The sequence below is a fragment of the Medicago truncatula genome, chromosome 4 (assembly GCF_003473485.1).
Source record: "Medicago truncatula cultivar Jemalong A17 chromosome 4, MtrunA17r5.0-ANR, whole genome shotgun sequence".
NCBI classification, from domain to species: Eukaryota; Viridiplantae; Streptophyta; class Magnoliopsida; order Fabales; family Fabaceae; genus Medicago; species Medicago truncatula.
The window spans coordinates 11,115,422-11,134,350 of NC_053045.1; the positions used below are offsets into that span (position 1 = coordinate 11,115,422).

Consider the following 18,929-nt stretch of genomic DNA (forward strand, 5'->3'; position numbering starts at 1 on the left):
TTTAATTTTACATACAATCGTGATTTCATTTGAAGTGAGTATTTTCCTCAATGTCATCTACTATATGTCAAAAAGAAGTGAACCATAGATAGATCCTCCACGAGAAACAAATACACGAGTCCCACGAGTCCTTATATTAGGATCTAATTACTCCATGGCTATAGTCAAGTCCTTATATTAGGATCTAATTACTCCATGGCTATAGTCAAAACAGACTTCCATATCGCTCGATAAATTTTTCATCAACTGATCAATTGCAGCCTCACGAGTCCTTATATCTTAAAAAGAAAACTGAATACAAACTTATTTCACTTCCAAATACGGATTCCACAGTCCCCGTGAGCTTAATTCACCAAACTCGCGTGGTAGACATTGCATTATATGTGGGGGTCATGGTTCAAAATATGATAGCATATAAGCACTTGCAAGTTACTAGCCACTAAACTACTTAACCAAAAAAGTATTATTCCACACGTTTGAAACATGATAGCATATAAGCACTTACAAGTTACAACTATGAACTAACACTATCATACGACCAACAGCCAAATTATACATAATGGAATCCAAATCATTCTTGTTTAAGAAATTTAATCTCTATTTTTATTATTTTCAACCCAGTTGCAGTAATCAGGACTTTTCTGAATACAATTTGCCTGACACCCTAAGAATAAAAGCAAGACATATATGGCGACCAAAAAATTAACAAAAATAATCCAAATTTTTGCAAGATCACTATAGACTAAGCAACATACAACAAAACCTTTACAAAGTCTCTTACAGCAGATGTTGCGTGGCAAGATTTTCCGCAATCTCTTCCTTCACAGCAAATATCTCCGAGCATTCAACATGGAATGTTGAATAAATATACAATCTAAGAAAAATAATAGAAGCAAGTTACCCCAACAAATCCAAAAGGGGTGGCTGCTCGGAGCTTGACTTGGTATGAGAGTGCTGTCTGGATGAAGTCGCTCCTCTACCTCTTCCCCGTCCTCTACCCACTGTGGTTGAAGGGGGTGGTGCAAGTCTAGGTGCAAATTGTTCATTCTTATTGGAAGAAAATATTGATCCAAGATCAGTTGATTTAACATTATTATATGATGATGAAACAGCATTTGATACCGGAAAAGCCTGACTTTGTTTCAAGAACCCAAGAGAACTCTGAGGTTCAAAGCCATTGTTCGGGTTACTGATAGATGAACTAGCATTCCTTGGGTTCAAACCGATAGACTCCACAGAATTTTGGGACTTGACGGACCAATTGTTGCTGGCCTGGAGACCAAGATTGCTTGAATTGCTTGTCATTGAATTATGCCCTATCTTGTTTAATGCCATTCCTGAAATACCATTGTTGGAATTTCCAGATACACCGGATAATGAGCCACTAGGGCGTGGAGGCCAATCAGCAAAAGGATCATCATCTTCAAGATTGGATGTGGATGAGGTTCCAGCTGCAACTGTTTTCCTTTCAGTATCACCAAATTGTGCGTTAAGACCAGAAGATGCACGAGGAGGCCACTCTAAATCTACTGAAGGACATGAATTGGATGTTTGCGGATTAGATACACCAGATAAGGGCAAATTATTTTGTAAGGATGTTACTTGACCCACAGGGTTTCCTAACACAGATTTATTAGATGTATTAATAGAATTATGGACAGAATTGGCGGGGGCCGCTGCTTTGGGACCCCAATCGGCATCCCAAGAGAAGCTGCTTTTTGTTGAAGCAACGGTGCTGCTGGCTGTCCTTGGAGCTTCCACCTGAAGGCCGTTAACTGCAGGAGATAGTTTTACCTCTGGGATTCCAGAATCAGTCACAGCAACTCCTCGCTTCTCTTCTATCTTCCTGCATGAAACACAGAAAGTTCAGAAAGAAACTCAGAGAAAAGCTTGTCAGAGATTAAGGAGAAGGGGAGACGAACAAAATGACAATAAAGAGAATGTCAAAATTTAAACAAAAAAAATGTATTACTGGAGGATATTCTTGACAAAGAGCATATATTTGGCAAACTGTTGAACATTCAGTTGTTGAGCAGTCAGGAGTGGCATAAGCAATGGAAGAACATGCTCAGCAACAAATTCTACTCCATACTGAACAAGAAGAATCAAAGAAGACTTAGATAAAACTCCAACAATTGTTGATCACAAGAGTCAATAATACAAGAGTGCAGTTCTTAATTCAGGCCAGTCATGGTGATTACCTGCTTAAAAATAGAATTTGCAACACCGAGGGTACACATAAGGGTTGGAGGAGAACGGTCAACAGCAGTACAACGCTGAATAGTTTGCAAGATTTCCAGGACAGCATGTTTATCAAGTCGGTTAACCATGTCTCCTAGGCAAAGCAAAGCATTGACTCTAACCTGTCAAACCAGAGAGACGATTACAAATGTAAGTTTACCTCTATGTAAACTGTGAAACTATAAGCACACATGCACATAAGGTAAGTTATACCTATTATATAAATTTATATTTATGAATACACACATAAAATAACACAACTAAGGCATAATAACAATAAAATTAAAATCACAACTGTCATTTAAGTATCTTTTTGACCTATCGAAGATAACCCTGTCCCTTACAACACAAAAGGCTTATTCTAAGTTCCAACAAAGTTGAAGTTAGTATTACAACTCACAACATTAGTATGAGAAGAATGTCTTTGCATGAAAGATAACCCTTCAAGAACGAGCAAGAAAGCTCACCAACTGCAAAGTTCACCAATCTCCTTGCATGTTCCAACTCCACAAAGAAAACCCCTCTTAAAAGCCTCTGGCTGAACAACATAAATTGGCTAAGAGAAGCTCTTATTTAGGAACATAATCAATTTTCCCCAGTACAAACAATCTAAACTCATTCACCAACCCCAACACAAGGACCACCACCCAATGTCAGCTCATTTGGCTTGGGGAAGGTACAACATATAAAAGAAATTGTGGAAGCCATGCATTCTCAAACATCTAGCATATTATTCAATAATCTAGAAGTTTGAAATTAACCGTCAGATTGTCAGTGTACATATACAAATATACATATTCCAATCTACTTTATTCATGTCATACTTTATTTATGTTATAACTAATAGAAAGACGTCCAATATTTCAAAATGTATTTAATATAAAAAATCATAATAACTGTATTGATAATGGAAAGCCTAATGTTAAATATTTGAGAGAAATAAAGGCAATATGTCAAATAGGAAAGATCAGAGATGATACTTTCAATTAAACTAATAATATTACCTTTAAATTAAATAACTAACATGGTAAAATAAGGATCTAATTAATTTTCAAAATTAGGGTTTGTGTGCTCAAAAGACACCAAATATACAATGACTGTCTGACGCATCAAACCAAAAGGTAAAAGCTCAAAGTTCAAACAAAATATAGCATACCGCGGCGACTGTTGTTTTGAGTGCTAGTCCATGAACACGTGGTAAAATCACTTGTTTCACCAGCTGAAAGAAAGAACATAAAAAGCATTAGAACATCAAAGAAGTTGCTGCTTTAATATTAGAGGGCAGAGTAACAGACATTTAAAGTGAACAAAAGTAAAAAAGGGGCCAAGGGTTATCTGATGATATAAGCCTCAGGGAAATGACAAGACAAGGTAACAAATAAACCGTAAGGACATGTTGACCTGCCTCTATTTTGTTGTCTCTGAAGTTCTGGAAGTCATTTTGTGTGGTATGTGGAGATTATTGCTCTAGGTTTGTTTATTTTCCTGTCAAGGGTTTGCAGATTGAAGACATTCAACATTTGTAAAGGACCCCTATTTGTGTTCCTGGGTGGTATAACACCCGACTTGGTGTTTTGAATACCCTTTGTCATTACTGGATCATTAATAGATGGTATAATGCTCAACTTGGTGTTTTGGAAATTGGTTTGGAGGTTAAGTTGGTTATTGAAGAGAAAGGTCAAAGATTCAATAAACTTATGGCATTTGCTTGAGGTATGTGCCGAAGTAACTAAGGACCCTTTACAGAGCTATCTACCCAAGGCATTACCAAGAGTTGTAATTCAGGAAGAGTCCTAATTGCCTATTTTCTTTGTTTTTTTATGGGTTTGCTATTTTTAGTAGCAAGATTAAGGTTTGAAAGCTTAAACTTGATGAAAGAGTTGGGAGATTTTACAGATATAAATTTCACTAATATTGGGATTAGATTTATGTTTGTACTTGGTAGTACCACCACCATTTGGCCTAATTGGTGATATCGGTAGGTGCACTAACTTATTGTAGTTGAATAACAGCTTTTGACTCTGATAATGCACTTTTAGCATTCTTTTTTTTTCTCCTTTTCCTTGTCTAAACCGTAAAGTTTCAACAGTCTCCAAAAAAAGTCAAACAGAGAAACAATAAAACTTATTAAACATGTAAACCACATTAAAAAGTATTCAACAGCTAATATGGAATATTTCAAAACAACTCAAACACAACTAATATAGCATTCACCTGGGTATCAAGTTGTTTGGCAAGGGATACCGACTTTTTCAACACCTCTTCTTGTAAACGTGAATCATTATCATCATAGGCTCGAACAATCATTGGAAGAACATGTGAAATTAAATGGTCTTGACTAGTCTATATGAACAAAGAATGGCATAAGTTAAAACATAGTCATTATATGCACACAAAAAAATCAATATTCAAAATAAAGGAACCACATTCAAACTCAAAAATACCTTGTTTATTATTAGCTCGGCATGCTTCAGAAGCAGTAGCATTGTATCACCAGAAGCAGTGCTTAAGACAGGAACAAGGGCTGGAAGTGTTGATTGCTCAAAGTCATTCTTGTCCTGAAAAGTAACTTAATTTTTATTTTATTTCCTTCACCATAATAAATTTCTTACTATTAAAAAACAATATGGATCCATTACATTCTCTTGCTAATTGTTGGAATGTGTAAAAATAGTGCCTAGGTTCATTTTATATAGGGTAAGGCTACTAAATGGTGTGGTCAACATGCTGAGAATGATTTCAAGGATCTGGACCATTGAATTATATTTGTAATCAAATGGTTAACCTTTAGCTTTGGTTTATAACGCACATTATGCTTTGATTTGAAGATATATAGCAAACACAAATTTTGGATTAATAAGAAATGTTATTAGCATCACATGTATTATGCATATTTTCAACTCAATGCTGGACTCTGAAACATTCACTATACAAAAGAATATTTCTTGATGCATTGGCTTTTTATTTACAATGGTGTCAACAGCTACCACTATGACAAATATTGGAATATAGGAACTTCATGGAAGTGTTGAAAAGAAAGAGATAATAGTACCTGAGACTCTGCAATGGTTAAAACCATTGGTAGAATCATCGGTTGTATAACGACATTCCTAAGTTCTGCACAAAGTGGTGGAAGGACCTGTGTGGAATTTAATTTGCCATGATTACATTCAAGACAGTAAAAGAATAAAACTCATAATTTTATAGAATCAATAGATGTCAGAGTAAAGAAGGCAAAGGTAATTTAATCGCATAATCCATATCGAGGAAAAATAAGTTGACTTCAACATGTTTGACATAACTTCAAAATGCAATCCAGAAACCATATTGAGATATTCAATATATGTCAAACCCAAAATTGTTGAAGTCATAGGGGACAGTACCAACTACCAAATGATGGACAGAGCAAGAGTGTACAGAATTATATACCGGGAAAGAGAACTGGCATAAAATTGATTGACAGTAGTAAATGAAAACGCATATATTCAGTGGAGGATACACTCAAAAGGGAATAGGGGCAGTTGCCCCCACAGTTTAAATTTTCTTTGTTAGTTCTAACAAATTTTAATTTTTATCTAACACAATATTGTTTCCACTCTTTCTCTTGTCTCTCAATTTCTCTCTCTTACAGCTTTACCTTTGTTCTTCACTTTAATTCTATTATAAACTAGTTTTACTCATTCAATTATAAAAACTTATTGTAATATTGTATAAACTACTCAAATTAGTCTTGAATAAACATCAAGACTTCCGAGAAATATAAAAAATATCAATTTTATCCTCACAAATTTGAAATAGCGGTCAAAAGAGTACTTTCTGTTTATCATAGACCAAAGAAGTCTTAGTGTCTTTTGTCAAGATCAATTGGAGATTTTACTCCAATATTTTCTCTTTAAAAATATGATTAACTTATTTCGTGTCCCAGCTACTAAATCATTTTAAATCCACCACTGTATATATTACATAACCAAACAACATACCTTGTATCGCAATACACGGGAATCAAAATCTTTCCACATATCTGACAATGCTTTTAAGAACTCTGACTTCTGCATGTTATCTCTTTCCTGAAGGAAAACAGGATACGTCATTAAGAAATTCACCTCTAAATATTATGCATGATATTGATTTTGTGATTCTAACAAGATAAATCAAAATTCTTACAAGCATGTGGTCCAGGAAACGCAGAGCACGTAACCTAGTGTCATTCCGAAAAAATGGTGAGCCTGCAAAATGAGGGGTATCCTGTAAAGATAATCATAATAAATGTTGTAAATAATGTAAAATGCACTACTTTAGGTCTACGTTAGGACAGGTATAATCCTTCTGTATTATTTCCCATTTGACATTAATTCCTCTGCATTATGTTCTTCGATACTTTGGGATTCGATGACAAATACTTGTCTTAAAGCTATTTGCATAGTCTTGTTCTTCTCATAGGAGAAACTATCATCAATAAAGACCTTGAAGACTTGGTTTTGATAAAGGTATGATATATAAGAGAGCATTATGGCGTTGTTTGATCTACGTAACCGACCACATCTAGTTGGACAAGGTTTGATTGTTGTTGATCATATGGTGAGTGGAATCAGACTACATACTCCTTTATCCATTTTGAGGATGTGAAAAAAGAGAGACATGATTGTGAGAAATTAGTGGAGATGTACATGATCCATTTGATGATGGTGGTGACCGACTTCTTGAATTATCATAGTTGTCCATAGGTGAACTAGACTTTTTTTTTACTAAAAGAGGTGAACTAGACTTGGAAACTATGTTTGTTGAATGATGATTGATGAGAATAGGGAGATAAAACAATTAGGATGTTTGGCCTCTAAAGTAAAGTGAAGTTGTTTGGTAATTCTGAGATATTTTTAATTTAAGATTACTTTTAAGGTAAAAGTTGCTTGCTAAAATATTTTAATTTTATAATAAAAGCTCATTTTATTTGAAGTTACTATAAGAGATATCTAATCGTAAAAATCCATATATTATTATTGAATGAAATAATTTTTACAAAAACCCCATAACTTCAACATATAATAGTTATTTTAATCTTTTTGAATCATCAATCAAAATCATATCTGTCTTTATTATATCTCTCCTCTATCAAAAACCCCATAGCTTCATCATCTCAGTACAAATATTATGCAATTATCCAAAATATGTATATATTTTTTATAAAATAGAGTTGATGTATTTAGGTTGTATCCAGCTTTAGTTTTTAAGAATCTATGTGCTGTTACACGTGTCATTTCGTACCCACGCCTTATCAATTATATCAGCTCCATAAGAAGCCACAGATGAGTTGTGGAGAAATGAAACCAGTAATCTGAGTTTGCCTCAAACTCAATTATAACGAGGGACAAGACAGGGCTGAGTTTGCCCCAAACGCAAGCCTGATCTAGTAATCTGGTAAAGATTTGACCAGATATATTGCTGCTGCACATCTGTAAAATATGAAAGAGCAACTAAAAACTACAGTAGAGTGAAAACGAATGAATAGTGGCAGGATTGTGCCATTGAAGACGGTACCACTTTGAAGTCGCGCTGATATGACTGGGTTATAGTTTAGGTAGAAAAGGAGGAGAGGAGAGAACTGCGACAATATTCTGTATGGATGACATTAGATTGATACTGGATGTGATGTGATACAAAGTTACACCTATTTATGCTCGTTTGTTACTATATAATTATCAGCACTAGCCAACACCAAGTATGCTACTAACATAATAATGATCCTAATATTCTAAAGTTCTAACAATTCCCTGTCAGTATAACCAACTCACGGGTAATAAATAGTGAAGTCTAGATTTATCACTCATCACATCTGACATAATTGAGACCTTCCTCTTCAGATCAGACACCAGAAGTTTAATTTATTAACAACCACTAAAATTTTGTTTGAGAGAAATTCCCCAAGATATCCTGTCAACGGTTTGGAGCCAAGACGGTTTTCCTTTTCATTCAGGGAATGAAGAAAATGTATTGATTTGACAAGTCATATTTACCTGTAAAATCCATTGCACTTGGCCTGAAAGATTCATTTGAAGAGAGCATCCTTTGCAAGTCAGGAACCAGATCCGATGGAATAGATGAGAAAGCATCACTGGATAAGTAAGTCAATGTATTCATGTACTGCATAGTAGAAAATCACAATTTCTTATTACTTTCTAATTAATGAAATAATGAAGCCTGTTGTTATCAAGTGATAAAATTTTGAACATTTTTTTCTGTCTATCTAAATACATATAGAGTAGTAACCTATCTATCTAATGAAATGTATTTGTCTATCTAAATACATATAGAGTAGTAACCTATCTATCTAATGAAATGTATTTGATCATTAATTAAAAAAAAAAATCTCTCTCAACTAGAGAGTAGACACATGCAACCATAGCCACAAACCCCCAACTACGTGCTTAGAAAATTTTGAACGCTTATAACTTTCGAAGTCATAGTAACCTACTTTAAGTATTGTTAGCATTGACTGACCATTATGTTAGTTTTATTTTAGTGCTTCTGCATATTGAAAATGATAAACCTGAATATATTGTGCTAGAAAATCTTGCAAAGTAGCTAGCTACATGAAAACCTAATTGCAAGTAACAGAAGCTGAAAAAAATAACTCAGATGGAAAATATCTTACTAGAAATTAAACTCCTGTTTATAAAAACACAAGACTCGATCGGGACCAATATAGACCTCTTTCCATAAGTTTTGCTGGTTCCAATTTCTTATGTGATACCAAGCTAATTTATTTCAGATGTCATTACGATTTACGAGTGTATGAAAAAGGAAGACGGAGATTTGCATTTACCATCTTGACATTGTTGTTGCAGTCAAACAAAGGCTTGCGAGCAATTAAATGGTAGGCAAGACATCCAAAACTGAAAATATCAGAATAGCACCCAGCTGAAGAAGCAGTGCTCCTCACCATCTCAGGAGCAGTGTAATTAATGGATGGCTGAAGTGGCAAAACAGAGTCTTCAACATCATATTCCTGTACAACAGCCATAGTGAAATAAGATACAGATCATTTAAGAAAAATTTATTTCCCATCCGAGAGGATTAGGAGATGTAAATATAATATAGTTTTTTGTTGAGTAAAAAAATTAGAGCTTTATGTTTATTTCATTTCTAGACGTATTCTATCCTATGTTGTCAGTCCCAGATAGCAGAGCGGCCGACGTCAAAAATGTGATTGCGGGATGACAGCTATTTGATATTTAGGTATTATACACTTTTTCTGTTACAGAATTTAGGTATTATAAACTTAATAATATTCATTTTTCTTTTGAAGTCATACAGTTAATATTAATGAACACACAATTGCTGAAAAATGAAACAGATTATACAAAATTCATGAAATGTTCATAATTAGAAAAGTCATGAGTCTTGAGCAAAACATACTTGTAAATACAAACAATATTCAAGGAAACAAACAAGTTAAGCCTCTGGCACGATAGCGGCGCTATTTCCGCTATTGACAACATAGATTATATCACACTAATTTAATGACAACATAGATTCTATCTCAATCTCACTATTTTAAAATAAAAATATGGAAAGTAAATTTTGCCATATCCTGTCCCTCAACCAAATGAAATTGACATCATAGATTAATACTGCTAATTTGTTTTGGGAGATGAAAAGTCATAATCGGACACATCTATACATGAAGGGAAATTCAGTAATATTCATACAGAAAATGTTCACATCAATTATACTGCCAACTTTTTCTTAGTATATGTGAAAAGTGTTATAGGGCTTATAAAAAGTGTCAAGGTAGTATGTTCTTAATTGAATTTTAAGAATGGCAATTAGATGTATGTTACGTTTTATGAATTATTTTATGTTATCTATACATACATCCTAGATATAGCAGATATATTGCATCCTATATTTCTCAAGAATATCCATATTGTCTGCATCATTATTGTATTGTCACATTTAAGGCATTAAACATGTAAGTGAAGTAAACAATGTCAATGTAGAAAATCCTAATCTTATCAAATGTTCCACTCACAGCATAATGGAAAGCATGCAGATTAGATGAGTCACCAGTGTTCTGAGAAGAAATTGCAAAACCAAATCCACCAAGTTTCCAAGCTCCACTCAATGTGATAAAAACATTCTGCAAAGCATAAAATTTGTATTCAATAAACCAATCTGAAATTTCATAGATGTAAAGAAATCCCCAAATTCAGAAACACGGTTCACGTGCTTTATACCATCTCTAACTACAATTGCACTCACTTTCACTGATCTTATTATTTTCAAAAAAAATATAAAAATCTTGTCAAATGAAAAATTACTGATGGCGAAAAATTAACTAAATCAAAGTATATTAAAGGATTATTAAAGGACAAAAAGAAATGAAAAAAGTTGTCACCTCGGGTGCTATAGCTCGATGAATAAGATGGGCATGGTTGTGGAGAAAATCCAATGACTCCGCAATCTGAAGTAAACCATGCTTCACCTCCAACAGTCCCATTTCCTGCAAATTAATGAATTGCAACAATAACATAGCATTCAACACAAAATTGCCAATGCAATAAGTACAGCACTGCAAGTACACGCATAGTTTATTACAAAAAACGGAAATGTTTCTAGGACACAATCCGACATTAATAGCACATGTATGTATATATGGTTCTCAATTTTCATACTGTTTTTCTCTCGCCTTATTTCCGACACCACACACGCACATCTGAGTTGTATTTTATGCAGTGTCGGATACGATGTCCGACTTTTGTGTCTAAATAACACCTCATAAAAAAATAACCAACTGCAATTTAGTTTGTTGTAACAAGGTTTTTGATATCTTCTATCTACTAATCGAAAGAAAAATCTTCTCCCTAATCAAACGGGGTGAAATTTCACACCACTATTTTGCGTCATTTTCTTTTCCTCATATCCATGCAATCTTAAACAAGATCTTTACTAGCTACAACCAATAACACCTTTTAAAAAAGGTGAGCAGCTGCAATTTAGTCTGTAGTAACACAAGGTTTTCGATATCTTCTATCTATCTATTCCAAGAAAAAATTTCTCCCTAATCATGCGTGGTGGAATTTCACACCTCTATTTTGCGTCATTTTTTCCCATATCCTTGCAATTTTACACAAGATCTATACTAGTTACAACCACAACAAGACTATAATTAAGCCGAGCTCAGTCATATTAGTCTGCAATTCACCAGAATATAAATGATTCTCCATAGCAATCAATGATCACAGCCTCTACAACAGTGACACTTCTGATGGAATGTGTGTATGACAACGACAAATATGATTAGATTCAGTTATTTTCTTAAATAACCACCAGTGTCAACGTGTCAATGACGTGTCTGGTGTCCACGTTTGTGTCCGTGTATCATAGATCACAACACGACCGTTGTTTAAAATCTTACTTACAATTATATATTTCCTAAAATCTTACTTCTACTTACATTCAATTATGTCATTTTCTTAAATTACTACCGGTGCCTACGTGTCACTGACGTGTCTGGTGTCTATGCTTCATAGATCACAACACGATGGCTATTCAAAATCTTACTTACACATTATTATAAAATAAAATTAACAACATTTGCATTAAATGATCAAATCACTAACCATTCCCTTAAGATCCTTAGGAACACTTTGAACATTATCAAGCTTCCCAAGAGTATTCGCAACGGAAGCAAACAACGGTTCAGTAACCATGGCCATCGCATTCTTACTCTCATCCAACCCTTGAACAACATGAACAATCCCTGGATGTCTCAACCTAACCATCTTCCCAGCATCCATCCTAATCAAATCCAAAAAAGCATCCTCAGCCGCCTTGGTCAATCCAGCCTTCAATCTCGCCTCCGACAACGCCTTTTTATCCAACACCCAAACGCAAACAACCGGATACTGATGCTGCCGAGACGGATCGCGTGATTTGGCGGAGTAAAGCTTCCAGGCTAAAGCGGGACCGGCGGAACCGATCTGGTGGAGAAGGTCGTAGTCTTGAAGAGGCTTTGGACCGGTTACTTCTTGAACGGTTGTTGAAACGGTTTTTTCTATTAGGGTTGCGGTTTTTGCGAAGGCTTGGGTTAGGGTTTTCATGTTTATGGACATTGTGAATTGTGTTGATTCTGATTTTGATTTTGATTTTGATTTTGATTTTTATGATGATGATGATGATGATGGAGAAAGAGAATTGAGAAGAGTGTTGAGAGGTTCGAGATTGATTTTGCGATTTATTAAAGTGTATGTGTGTGTGAGTTTGTTGAAGATGCACGGAACGGATCTGTGTCTTCTTCTCTGAAACTCTGTTTCTACGTGTTTCAACTCTTCTTTCTTTTTCTACCCCCAACCTTACTTCGCCATTTTACTTCTTCTTTTTTTAATCTTTTTTTAAATTAAAAAAAAAAAAAAAAAAAAAAAAAAACACTTAATTATGCAAGTTGTCCCCCTTAAATAGTTTCTTTTTTAAAATATTTTAGAAAATTACACTCTTCTACCTTGAATTACATTATCTTACCGCTTATTCCTTCAAAAAAAAAAAAATTATCTTCCCGCTTATGTTAAAATATATATTTTCTGTCCTTATGAGCTTAGCTCAGTTGGTATAGACAATGCATAATATATACATGCAAGGTTCGAGGTTCAAACCCCGGTCACCATAAAAAAAAAATATATACATTTTCCCCCACCTTATTTAAAACATTAAAAAAATATTTCACATCTCTCTCTTAAGAGAAACTTGAATTACATTCTTCTCCCCTAAGAGGGGAGGAAAGTGTAATTTACTCTATCTATTTTTGTATTTTAAGTTTGATAAAAGTATTTGTTAGTCTTTTTAAGTTTTGTGAAATTCAATAGATCTTTATTACTCTTTTAAGGACCTATTTGAAACTTAAAATAAGTGCATTAAATTAATAATTTAAAAGACTTATTTGAAACTTAAAAAAAAAAATTGAAGAACATTTGTAGAAATGTTAACCGGTGCCCCGGGGCACGAATTAAAGATATTAATATGGAAACTTTGCATTGGAAAATGATTAAAAGTGGAATGTTCCACTTTAGAAAAGTCAAAAAGTTATTGTCTTTAATAAAAAAAATCTATTTCTAACTTTCTTAACTAATGCTCCGGGGGCACTGGTTAACACAACCCTAAAATTAAATAAACTTAAAAAATAACCCGGTATTTTTGTCAAACTTAAACAATCAAAAGAAGTATTTTACCTTTTTTGTATATAGCATTTCATCGATAATAAGGTGTGTTTAATGGGCTTGATGTATTGTTGTTGTTTTTATTATTATTATTATTATTATTAATTATTAATATTATTATTGTTGTTGTGACTGAAATAATTGATACGACCGCAAGTGACGGTTATATCAAGAAGTAAAAAGTATCGATCTCAAATGGAGTTTAAGCGATTACTAATCTAATTTATAGTTTTGATTAGCTCAAAGAGAATAATTTTGTAAAGAGAAATATTCGTTTGATTAAAATTCAGAATTTATAAAGTGTCTTAGAATTGTGGTTTTAATCATAAGGATAAACCTTTGGCATTCTATATATATTTCTCTATTGTATATGAGTTCATTCCTAAGGACATGGTTGATCATCATTGAGACCCTTTGAGTGCAACCTTATTGTCTCAAAATTATTCTCATGTTTTGATTATCTTGTCTAAACTCGTATGATCAAATATCAATCTTCACATTTCAGTACTTCGTTTGATATTTGAGATATGATTAAATAACAATATCAAATTTCATCTCTTGATACTTCGTTTGATATTTGATTTAAAATTCAATAACAATGAGATTAGATTACAACATAAATTCATACAAAATAGAGTCTAAACTTGAGTTGATTAAGATTTCATCATTAGATTATTTCAACAATCCAAAGAGTATAAAAGTCTACTCACGTGTGATCATAGTAGACAACATATTAATATAAAGACATGGTAAATGACTAAAAATGTAAAGAACATAAAAATAAAAGATAAAAAGTAAAAAAAAAATGTAAGTAAAGAAGTCTCTGGAGTAAGTTTACAAGTATGAAAAGATGTATTTTGCCTCGAAAATGAGTTTATTTATAGTCTAAAAGACAAGACATTAATTGCGAGTTGCAAGCCATAAACCAACAAATTACAATTGTAAAACAAAATAAGATAATAGATTAATGAAAGGTTCAAATACAAACTATCACAAGTGTCAAGTACTTACCATTTTTTTAATGTTGTCTTGTTTAGGGATTATATTTCTTTTCTCAAGCCTAAATTAGGTGGTACAAAATTTGATTATCAATGGATGCAACCATATGAAACCATTGCCAACACAATCATAAATTGGCAAATAAATATGTTGAAATGATTATAGTATGTCAGGTTATACACATCAAATTGCATCATAATATGTTTATTGGAAATTTAACGTGTAATGAAAGTAAATTCATACACGCTTTAGATTTTCAATTGGAGGCATCCAATTTTTCCCATACTTCTTGATTAACTCTTTAATTGTATTACCACAGTATGCATCTTTCTACCAAACAAAGAAAGAATAGTGTAAAAACCTAATCTGTCTTACCATGAATAAGCATATAATAGTTTAATCATTATCACTAACAAATACATACCACAGATGAGGGGGGAATTACCATATATAGTTGGTAAATAGACGTTCCTCTCAATCCATGTCACCTTAGAGGACATCATCTAAAATATCTACAATCATTTAATAGTACTATTACTTGACTGCAAATAATTATTTTAAAAGTTGTGGTCTTGTAAGTGAAATTACATCGGTGTCAACTATTCTTCGAGGATACAAAGTTTGAAATTCTTTTCGTGAGCCTATGAGGGCTTTAACCTTGAACAATTTATCACTACATGCATCAAAAACAATTTTAAAGTTATATATGATGTCATTATTTGTTAACATGGAATTTGAAAATGATTACTGCTCTAAAATCAATACCTTAGATCATTCTTAACATGAAACATGTTCTTCCACAGGTTGGAGTTTCATTTCTGGTGTCGTTACGAAGTTTATCTCAACAAACTGTTAATTAGAAATCGATTACATATACGGTGTGAGAAAATAAAAATAAAAATATATAAAAGTATAATTTAGTAATATATGCTCACCTTAGACATTATGTTAGCCTTTGTAATATATAACTTATGAGACTTAAGATGTCTCCCTGTGGGTAAGGTTGAGAAGGACAAGTCTTCTTGACATTGTTGAAGAAAACTTGTTTTTCTTCTATGACAGGTTTAGAAATCGTTACTATCAAAATAATCATGTTAACTTACTCATTATAAATTGATTTTTAGAAATGGTTGGTACCTTGCTTGTTCTCATTATAAATTGATTTTTAGAAATGGTTGGTACCTTGCTTGTGCTTCCCTTCAAGTAGGTGGACTGGATGTTAGAAGTAGTTTTTTATTCTTTATTGTCTATGTCATCATCGTCTGGTAACATAATAACATTGTCGACATTGTGTTCCAACAAAGATTTGGAATGGCGAAATGGATACTTAGCAACAAACTTTTGTTCATAAACCACAATTTTGCTTCTTTTTGATGTTGGCGAGATCCCTGACTCGAGTTGAGTCTGTCGATTTTTGTTGGCTTCTGCAACGTGGTCTCTATCCTGACAATTTTGCTAAACATGATGTTTGTCATGTTCTGTAACCCATCCAACCGAGATGCATGAACTTGCAAGCCATGATTTGTTGGCATTAATAAGATAACTTATAAGGACTAGCATGCAATCCACTATTTCTATTGCGCTAACATACATTTATACTCAACTATATTTCTTTGTATAATTTGGTTTCAATTTAACTATAGAAATATGTGCAATAAAACATGCAAACCTAGTACTTGATAAGTTGGTCAATATTAACGCTGAATTGAAAAAAGAAAAGTGAGAGTATTCCAAGCGGTTATATATGTGTTTGATATATTCATACATTTTCTGAAAAATAAATGAATCCAATTATTCTAAGAAAATGATGACGTGTACGACAAACAAATTCATGCAAATCCCACGGATATGTGAAACAATGAGCATGACATTCAATCCAATTACACTCAACTTATGTGTTTTTTAATTCCTATAATTTTATGGAAAACTGAAAGAAAAAACACAATTTGACCTAAATCTATCACTCATCATCACTCCCTTATCCTTATGGTGTAGAGACAAATCATATTTTCAAAAAGGAGACTATTTATGGCTTCCATTGATAGTACTCAACAACCTCTCTAATAATGATAATCATCTATACATGAACAAGTTTACTTGGTTTTTCTACTCAACAACCTCTCTAGTGGGTTAAAAATTAGTGGCTTAAAAATTGAAGGCTAAGCATGAAGGGTCTTTGCAACTGTTGTATGACCAATGAGAAGACATTCACAAGCGGTGCTATTTAATTTACTTTTATATTTTATCCTATATATATATATATCACAAACGGTTGAAAAGTCAAAAAAAAAAAAATTTACATTCAAAATGCTTCTTTTTTCAAGCATTCGTCCAATATGTGCGAACAATTTGTTGTGCCATATAGCAATCATCTTCTTTGATAAAAATCAGAAACCCAGGTTCATCTATCTTCTCCATCGGCAAAAACCTTGACTCCTCTCATCTTCTTTCTCAAACGCAGCAAGCCCAAAATTCTCTTCCTCATCCATTCGATTTCACCATCAACGATTGTGATTCTCTTCCTCTTTCAAACTGGAGCATGATTCTTCTATTAATCTATCCAATTTCATGAATTGGGGGTTTTGATTTGTGTGTTGGTTGAATTTTCAATATTTTTTGCAGGTTTAGCTTTGTATAGGTAAATTAATAAAAGTGTTATAAATATAATCAATATTGAAATCAAACCTAGTTTCAATTTTTATTTTACAACATCTGATGGGTGGGATCGTTGTTATAAATTTAATAACAACAATTAAATAAAAAAATGGGTATCATAAGATTGGACTTGATGAACTTACAATTAAACAAAAATATCAGTCACACATCAATGGTGAGATAGAAACCAGCAAGCACAGTGATGGAAATTTAAGGTTGAAGAAATGAAAAGATAAAATGGATTTATGAGAAACAATGTGGTGGGAAGAGATACACGTGGACTTTTTTAATCTCAACCATTTATTTTTGATCCAATGGTTATTAGTTATTCTCGCTATGTGTTGAAGCTGGTAGTGGTGGAAGGCGGCGACAGCGATGGAGACCCTTTACGTCGGAACTGTTGGGAGCGCCGCAAACCGGTGGTTGAAGGTCGGGCTGACGGAATAGATGGTTTAAGGTCGGGGAAGAAGAAGCAGCGTTTGAAGGAAGAAAAAACCAGAGAATTGGAGCACGTGGGAAAGTGAGTGAGAATTAGTCAGTGTGTGAACATGTTTAATTTCGGGGTTTTAAACTCAGCCATGTATTTTAATCTAATGTCTCCTATTTATTCTTATCATTTTCACATATAATTATCATTCTTATGTGATATACCCCCTATATATATATATATAAATAATGAATTGTTAGGAATAAATTGAATTAAATTGTTATATGAAATAATTCATCATCAGATTTTATTTACTTGTCAATCTAATTTATAATTACTAGCGAAAAACAGACATTTTTTCTGCTCTTTTTATTGTGCCAGCGTCTGAAAATTATGAACGGTGTTTTTTTTATGAAGTTTTGATTTTGATATAAAAGTAAAAATATAAATGTTTTTTGCTTTCAAATTATAAAAAATCAAAACAAACATGATTATCTATACCATATTTTATATCATATAATTTAGTAAGATACAAATGAACTTTCGCAGATAAAAACATTGAGTTAAAAAATATGTTAATGATTGTATTATTAACAAGACAAAGATAAAACCAAAGATTATGGAGAGAAAAACAAACAAAAAACCATTAATGGAACAACATGAGTAAAAACAAAGAATAATTATGGATTAAAGATGGAGGGCAAGACAAGTTGAAGATGAAATTATAAAAGGCTAGTGAAAAGATGAGGGACAATATGGAATATGACAGTAGCAAGAAAAGGAATAAAAAAATTATAAGAAAACATTCAAAGGAGAAGAAGCAAAACAACCATGAAAAGTTACCTGATACTTGTATTTGTATGCACCGTAAACACTCTCTGTAAATAATTTTGAGAAATTATGATTATAAACTTGAATGAGTTTACCATATATATAATAGGCTTAATTGCACTTTTGGACCCCTATCTTTCCAAAAGTTGCGGTTATGGCCCCCTAACTAATTTAAATAGAAAACAGCCCCCTATGTTTTGATTCTTTGGCAGTTTTGGACCCCCAGTCCATTAGTGAGGTGCCACTTGTATTATTTAGGGGGCCACGTGGCACCTCACTAATGGACTGGGGGTCCAAAACTACAAAAAAATCAAAACATAGGGGGTTGTTTTGTATTTAAATTAGTTAGGGGGCCATAACCGCAACTTTTGGAAAAATAAGGGTCCAAAAGTGCAATTAAACCTATATAATATTAGTATATAGTTTGTTACCGAAACAAAAAGAAGACAAGTGAAGTTTGTTTCTTGTTAATCAGTTCACTTTATTACGTAATAAAAAATAATAAAAATCTTAATTTAAAATCAGTTCACTTTGTTACGTAAAGAAAATAATAAAAATCTTACTTT

General features: G+C 33.0%; 1 protein-coding gene across 1 annotated transcript; it reads right to left on the minus strand.

Moving 5' to 3' along the window:
- Positions 1–508: 508 nt before the first annotated feature.
- LOC11431787 (SCY1-like protein 2) lies at positions 509–12,595 on the minus strand. Its single transcript, XM_003605350.4, has 14 exons — positions 11,862–12,595; positions 10,637–10,741; positions 10,271–10,378; positions 9,062–9,244; positions 8,253–8,379; positions 6,406–6,467; positions 6,222–6,308; positions 5,294–5,380; positions 4,686–4,799; positions 4,456–4,584; positions 3,398–3,460; positions 2,202–2,363; positions 1,973–2,091; positions 509–1,846 (listed from the first exon to the last, which is right to left on the minus strand). The coding sequence occupies exons 1-14, from the start codon at positions 12,351–12,353 to the stop codon at positions 898–900; spliced, it is 2,787 nt and encodes a 928-aa protein (XP_003605398.2). The 5' UTR covers positions 12,354–12,595; the 3' UTR covers positions 509–897.
- Between the last annotated feature and the right edge of the window lie 6,334 nt (positions 12,596–18,929).